The sequence below is a fragment of the Phytophthora infestans genome, genomic scaffold (assembly GCF_000142945.1).
Source record: "Phytophthora infestans T30-4 supercont1.35 genomic scaffold, whole genome shotgun sequence".
Classification (NCBI taxonomy): Eukaryota; Oomycota; class Peronosporomycetes; order Peronosporales; family Peronosporaceae; genus Phytophthora; species Phytophthora infestans.
This window is the reverse complement of record NW_003303724.1, coordinates 322,951-330,794: the sequence shown is the minus strand read 5'-3', so window position 1 is coordinate 330,794 and position 7,844 is coordinate 322,951. Positions and strand designations below refer to the sequence as shown.

Genomic DNA, 7,844 nt, shown 5'->3' with positions numbered 1-7,844 from the left:
TCCTTTCATTTTCCGTCCGCGTTCACACTGGTTACGTAACTATCAGGCCGGTCACGCTGTCCCATGAAAGCAAAGATACCCCTCTGCTTCCATTAAAGGCTCGGTTAACTGTGGCAGCCCGATACGGACCCAACCCAGTTGTAATTGGCGGGCTGCCTAGTTTAAATGACGTTCTGGAACGACGGCCTTGAGCTCTGGCGGGAGTTCCTCCTTCGTGTCTTTAGTACGCACGAATTTGGCAAGGTCTTGGAAGTTGCGGAAAAGTTCGCATTGTCCAGCATCGTGGAGCTGTTTGCAGAGCTTGCATCGCTTGTTACAGTAGTGGGCGGAGTGACTCATGCCGCCGCACACCGCGCATGGTCCGTACTGTGGGCGTCGGTTGTCGCGGTTGAAGTCACGTCGACCGCGTTGGTCCTGATTGAACCCACAGTCACCACCTCAGAGATCTTGATTGAAGCCATTCTCGCCATCAGGCGTGTTTTTACGCGGTTGACGGTTGTCTGAACGTGCGTAGGTGCCTTCAGCAGCTGCACGGCGCTCATTTTCGTTAGCCGCGGCGAGGTACCGGTCATTTTCATCCAATGAGAAATCACCATCCGTATTATCAGACTGAAAGTCGTTGTACTCGTCTTGGACAGCGTTGTAAGCATTCGGATCTTCGTTTCCATACTCGGTGCCCCCTTGAGCAGCTTCACGGCCCTCTAATTCAGCTAGTAGGTCATTCACCGTGGCTTCAATGAGCGTCACTCTTGGTTGATTGCGATTGTCATCGCGGCGACGGTCACGATTCTTGGAGTATCGATACTCACTGTCACGCTTGACCATTCTCTCCTTGCCCTTGAGAACATCTTCGACGATCTCTTCGAGCTCGTGAATGTCGGCGACTCGAGCGTGGTAAAGACTTTCCGCCAAGTTGTCATCATCACATGTTGCCAGGAACTGCTGTACGTGTTCTTTCGCGTCGTGACCACTCTTCTCGAAGTGTAGACGGGTGGTCCGAGTGTAGCCATTCAGCCTGTTTATGTAGTCGCACAGATGTTCGTTACGTTCCCGCTTTGCAGGTAGTAACGGGACAGTGTCGGCTGCTTGAGCTGCGAGCAGTAGTAGCGGATGAAAGCATCGCTCAACAGCTTCCACTTGCGCTTCGTCGTCTTTGGAAGTTGACGGAGCCAATGAATGGCTCCGTCCCGGAGACTAAGCTCAAACGAAGCGCACCATTTGACGGCATCTGTGTGGGTTCCAGTCATTTCGTAGACGAACCCACGGAGCCACTGCATACAGTTCTCGCTCTTGTTGCGAGAGCCTGAGAACGGCGGGATGCGATCCAGCGGTCGGTGCGAAGCCATTTCAATCCTTGGTGTCGGGTCCACGTCGTTCAGCGTCACCAGCTCATTCATCTGACGCATCAACTCTACTTGAGGATCTTCCTCGTCGAATGTACACACCAAAATGTCATCGTCACTTGACGAACCATCGCTGTCGAATTGACGACATCCGGCATCTCCTTTGGGAGCTCGCGCATCGCCTCGGCGACCGAACGAACCCTCGTTACCAGCGTAAACACGTTGCATATGGATCTCTGAGCGTGGCGTAACCATGTGCGAGTTTTGAAAGTACGGTGAAGCTTCGGTAGTGCCAAAGGCACCACGCTCAGCTCCACGCTTGGTCGGAGGAGTACGAACGAGTCGTTGGGGTGTCGGCGGCAGTGGAATCGTGGACGGATCTTCCTCTTGAATCATCGGTCGACTCACAGGCTGCTTTCCAGCGTTAATGCCAACAGCGCCAAACGCCTTCCGAAGCTTCTTCTTCCATTTCTGGAGAGCAGATCCGGCTTCATGTGGAACTCCAATCTTGGAGCAACATCGTCGATGGGTACGTCTCATTCTCAAAGCCCAGCGACAACAGTATCGAGACCGAATCCTCGGCAACTTGGCTAGTCGACACCGAGTTGACTGGGTATCGAAGTTCCTGCGCAAGCGCAAGCCAGTCGGCCTGTCTCTTGGGGATGGGCTTGAACAGCTGCATCCACTCATTATTCTGCATCAGCGCTTGTACGCGGTCGAAAACGCGCTTGGCGGCTGGTGTATCACCGTTGATAGGTGGGCGAGGAGCTTTCAGCAATGCTGAGTGCTTTGCACTCGCCACCGAAGGTTTAGAACCCCGGTCCCACCGTCATAAACTTCATAGGCCGGTTCCGGTCCCGCAACGTCATCTAGCTCGTCGGCGAGGTTCCTCGAAAGGGACCTGGTCGCCCCGCTCAGCCCTGATGATAGCGTGACCGTTTCCGGTGTCGCGGCGCCTGGCTCTGGAGCCGGCGTCTTGTCTTCGTAATCTTCAAAATCGTGGGGCGTCAGGACCGATGTCTGCCTCGTCGTCAAAGCTCACCGAAAGCTCGGTGGCGGCTGCAAAGTGTGCAGCCGGGCTTGAACTCTCGCTGCGAGCTCCGCCAGACTCGGCAGGCGTGACTGGTACCGTCAGTTGTCCTTTGGCCATGTTTCTCTTTTTCTTGTTCTTGTTCTCTTGGTAGCTCGTAAGCTGGAAGGCCATACAAACAGTTCACAATAGTCACAATCTGTTCCCGGGTCGCGGCGCCAGTTGTGCTGTTGGAATTCCCACGTGAACTCTAGCTACAAATGTAGTTAGGACGTTCCCACAACAATACGGCTACTAGGATAGTAAACGATCGTTCGGGCGGATCTGAAGACCCCAGTTCTGCCCTTGCACCGGGACAAACTGGACCTTGTAAACTACTTATATAGGCCAACCAGTAAAATAGACACGCTACTAGCACGAGCAAAGCTAGCAGGTGTTATGAATCCTCGTGGTCCCAACAGCGGAAGGGTACCAGGCACGGGTAAGCCTTTCTACGAGGTCACCGAGTGTTCGACAGAAGAATAAAAGGGATGCAATACAAGCAACCCCAGTCGTGCAAATAGGCAACAATAAGCCGTCACGTAAGGTCTCCCGATAGTAATCGGCCAAAATACACAGTCTCTTGGCCTTGCCGGATGAACCCTCGCTACAGAGCTTCGAGTTCACCGACAGGCATAACACACTCAAACAAGCTTGGCCAGACGCTTACCTTGAAGCCGGACGTCGCTCTGTGTGCTTGAGTGGAAATTCTGTTCTGTATTTATGCTTACCCTTTCGGGTCTATTCCTAATAAGAACTCCTAATTAAATATACAAATATCAAGCGAACAATGATCCGTTATGGATCTTCTTGCACGCCAAGCGTCGTCTGCACCGTCGCATGAGCTTCTTTAACGGCCCGCGCCCTGTCCAAGACGGTGAACGTGTCTTCCAAGGGTCGCTGAGTCTTCCGTGAACTCATCCCAACCGCCACCGAGGGTTCGTACCATAGATGGTCAGTTCTTGGCCGCTGAATCCAGTCCATTATTAATATTAAAGACAGCCTGGTTTTAGTGACATATGGACCGTATCCAAAACCCGTTGAGAGTTCGGTACTGACGCCGTCGGGTCTCTTGCACCTGGAGTCACTGTACATCACATGACCGAGGGTTCGTCGCTTATACATCTTTGGGCGGTGTCACGTCTTTGTCGACGGGCGATTATCCGCAACTATGGAGAAATCACTACACCACAACGGCTGGTCGTGATGCCAACGGCTGCGGAGCTGGCCACTGTGGAGGACGGCTTTTAGCAACGGCAGGATTTCTCAATACCATCGGTGCCGTTGACTGCACGCTCGTCCATACCATAAAATCTCCGACCTCCGACAACCTCCGACCGTAACATAAAACATGGTTTAAACAAAAATACTACATGTACTTGTTAAAATTTATGCATTTATTTTTTAGAATTGCACTTTTCCTAAGTTAAAAAAAAGAGGGAGAAAGAGGGAGAGATCGTTCGGACGGCGAGCGAGTGGAGTGGCGAAAATGGTGGCGACGGCGGCGAGCTAGAGTGGAAGAGGCGTGAGGGAATGAGGTGGTGAGCAAGGGTGGCGACGTCCGCGAAAGGGCGGCGTGCGGGTGGCGGACACAGCAGCAACGGTAACAGCGGGGCGGCGGCAGCGGGTGGATGATGTGGAGAGCCGGGAAGGTGAGGAAGGCACTGCTGGCGATAGTCGAGCTGGACGTGGACGGCGCGTTGTTTGACAGCGCTGCTGTGTGGTCGGCGTTCTGGTCCGTGGACGCGGAAACTCACGGACGCGCCATTGAGCGGGCCGATGTTCGACATGCGTGAGGGCCAACGTGCAGGTGTGCTGGCAGTAGCGTGGCGAGTGGGATATGGCGCTGATGGTCCGGATTACGGATCTGCAGCACGGTGGGGTTGTTCGGGTGTATTCGTGGTGGCGTCTGGAACGCGGTGGAGCGGTTGGATGTGTTGCGTCAGCCGGATATCTCGTGGCGGTGTCGCGACCTGGACCTGGCCGTGGGGCTGCACACGATGGGCGAAGTGAACGAAACGGGTTCGATGCAGGTGATGTCGCTGCTTTTACTGCGCGTCTGCACCTCGCAAGTATTGCCGAGCTGCCCGCACAGATCGTGATCGTGGCTGCGACGGAGACCGACGCGATTAAAGAGTAGATGGTTTAAGCGGAAGAGGCCAAGATGGAGATCATGGAGGTGGAGGATGCGACTCCCGAGGTCAGGAAGGCTGAGTTGTGGATCAGCGTGGCGCTGCTCCAGCTGGAAGTTACGCGTAAGACGGAGATACACGTTCGGAACCGGTGCCAAGGTGGACGTAGCCATGAGCAGTAGTAGAGAGGTACGCATGTTGAGGGACAGGAGAATGTTGGCGCCGTGTTGCTATTGAGTTGAAGTGCTAAATAAATAACGCGTGGGACTGATGAATGCTGTCTACTGCTCTGTTCATTTAGTATACTACTACTAGTTTATAATACTTCAGCAGTAATTACTCTTAAATACGTCTCCTCCCCACAGGCTGTTGCATGTATTGTAATGACGAAGCGAGTTCGCTAGAGCTGCCGCCTGCCAGTTGTCGACGTCAAGATTTTGTATAACAGTAAGCAAATTGTAGACTGCGAAAATTGAGTCTAGTGTACTGAAATGATTACACCGGTCGGAGAAGTCGGAGAAATCACTTTATGCATGTGATATGTCAACATCTTAAACATTGTATTAGCATATCCATATTTTGCGTGTCACCTCCGACCCGATATGTCGGAGCCAACTCCGATGAGGCCCAACCTAGCCCTTACCATTTGGATTGGCCAAATCATTTTGTCAAGACCGAGCGATTGGTTGTCTAATAAATAAAAATGGATGATTGGTGATTAAAACCAATACTAAAATTAAGTTGGGTCGGAGAATTGATGATATTCATCCATATCGCGCGACCGCACGATTTCCAATAGTGGTATGGCCGCAAAAAGTTTCCGGCGGCGAACGTACAAGCTATTGTGGACCACCGGGTCCTCTTTCGATCCATTTCCATTCGATTTGGGCCAAACAACGGCCAGTCCCCGTGGAATGGGTCTGGAGTGAAAATGGTAAGCTATCCGTCAAACGGCTCATATTAAAGTTTGCTAAACCATCGTTTTGCTTACAGTATTTAAGCTACATGCCGCCAGGAAAGCACATTTTGTGTGATGTTGGTTACGAGATCTGGAGTCACGTGCTGACACCGTTTGCTGAAGCAGAGGCGCTGCAGGATCATCAAAAGCGTCGATTTAATAAAGCGCGCTATATGACTCGAATTATGGTCGATCGAGTGCGCTTTTGGTCCCTGAAAACCGATTTTACTTGGCAAGTTGAAGACGTCTGATCCAAAGTGCAAAGTCATCCTGAGTTGAAGTGCACAAACTACTGGCTCTACGTAGTGCAGGATTGCCTTTATATTGATGACGGCGATTCCCTACTACAAGATGCCCCTACCGAGATAAACGAGGATCCCCACGAACGCAAACAGGCAATTTGTTACAAACATTTGATTCGATGGGATATCCTCCTTCGTAGAAGCCGTGGGACTCTCTTCGTCTTCTACTTTATCCTCTCTCAGAGCAGCGTTCAAAAGAACCTCCTTACTAATACCCACACGTCCACCAAAAGCATTTTTAAAATGGCCCAGAGAGCCTCGTTCATTTCGCTAATACTAGCTGAATTTCCTGTCTTCTTCAGCTTGCACTTCTCTTTGCGGTAAATGCACTTTAGTTTCCTGTACTTCAAGACACCTGCATTAAATGTTTTAGATAAGATAAAACATGTCGTCATTCATTTTGCATTAAAAACCAGTCGTGGCTGAGTACCCCAAGCGATTGCGATAACACACTGGCGAAGTACTGTCAGGCCAAAGCCATTTTTGTTTCGTGTCACTAGCCTCTAGTCGTTGCTGCACGTCTCCGTCCGAGAAACGCAGACGCAGCAGCTCCTCCACCATTTTGTTTGACCACCTGAACCACTTTGTCTGCTCCTTCCCCTTTGTTTTGCTTTGCTTTGCCCTTCCCTTTTCCTTTCTGAGTTTCCTTGCTCTCTGAAGCTGGGTACACTGAACGAGTGTATGCTGGTACAGGAGAAGCTGCTTCTGACGCCGTCCGGTGCAACGCGTGTAGCTGTGATGTGTGGCTTGCGGTGTCTTGCAACAGGGCCTCAAAACCGAGATTGCCAGCATATAGGCCAGTGAGAAAGGCTCGCAGGCGGGATGCTAATTTCGGTGGTGCGGTCTGGCGACTCCATAGAAGAACTGCTTGTGTGGCTTGTCTGCCGTCGGTTTGATACGACTGGTCTTGGGCAAGCCGCACCACGCTGAGCTGAACATTGAAGCCGTGACTCATTCAAGTTTGCTTAAATCTAATCCACTGCCCACTCGGAACGCGTGTCCCACCTGAACACGGGCCTAAGCAAAACTGATAAATCGTAAGAAAGGGCTTTAGCAGCTAGTTTCAGAGCCCAAACTCATCTACCAATCCACCATTTCAACAAAGGGTTTGCCATCTGACTAAACAGCTCAAAGTTAAACAGATGAGGTTAAAGTCTGCTCGTAATTCGTCACTATATCGTCTGTAAAATTGATGCTTTGGTATAGAAATTTCCTGCAATGCATTACTTTCTTTCTATTATTCGACGACTCAAGCATGGTAATCTTCACGAGAGTGGACGAAGATGCTAGTGACAAGCAAGCTCAGCTAGTGCGCTATCTCACGACTGGCCTCCGTCGCTACCAAAAGAAATCACATTTGCTTCGGCTGTGGTACAAAGCCATTCAAACTCATCAGGCTGTTGTGGCAGCGGCTAATTCTCTGCACTTACACACTGCTTTCTCCCCGGAAAATACTCCACGAGCTCCTTTAAACTTCAACGCGCTGCCTAACGATTATTGCATTGCGAAGTTTCGGCTTGATTAATCTCAAATTCAAACACTAGTGAAACGTTTCGAAACAAGATCCCCACCGCGAAGGTTTCGGAGATAGTGTATGATGAGCCTTTTTTTTAGGAGACGCATAGCACCGAACACCGGACACCGAAAATTAAGGCCTGACTGGTTCATCATTGATTTTGGTTTCGAGTCAAACTTCTTATTTTTCTCCAGCAAAATGACTCGTTAAAACACAACCGTTCCGTTGGCTTGATCTCTAAACACTCGATAAGAACGAAATCGCTCGTCCGATCGAATAATTTGGGCAATACCGGACGCCTTGAACATCTCGATATCGTAATTCCATCCTGGAAAAGGTCCAATGAGGTGAATTATCAGCCCGTCCGGAGCTGACATCGTCTGGTATTTAAGTGCATGATTGCGCCATTGATTATTGTAGACAGACTTCTGACTCAAAAACTTGCCATAACGACGTAAATTGCGAGGCGTTGGAAGACAAATACCTCTTCCACAAAAGCCCGAACATTTTGCATCCCCTCCGGC

General features: G+C 50.8%; 1 protein-coding gene across 1 annotated transcript; it reads left to right on the top strand.

Moving 5' to 3' along the window:
* Nucleotides 1-4,043: 4,043 nt before the first annotated feature.
* PITG_15193 (uncharacterized protein) lies at nucleotides 4,044-4,726 on the top strand (the record flags this gene model as incomplete). Its single annotated transcript, XM_002898613.1, has 3 exons — nucleotides 4,044-4,204; nucleotides 4,286-4,434; nucleotides 4,563-4,726. 3 exons carry the CDS (start codon nucleotides 4,044-4,046, stop codon nucleotides 4,724-4,726), a joined length of 474 nt encoding a protein of 157 aa, XP_002898659.1.
* Nucleotides 4,727-7,844: the final 3,118 nt, after the last annotated feature.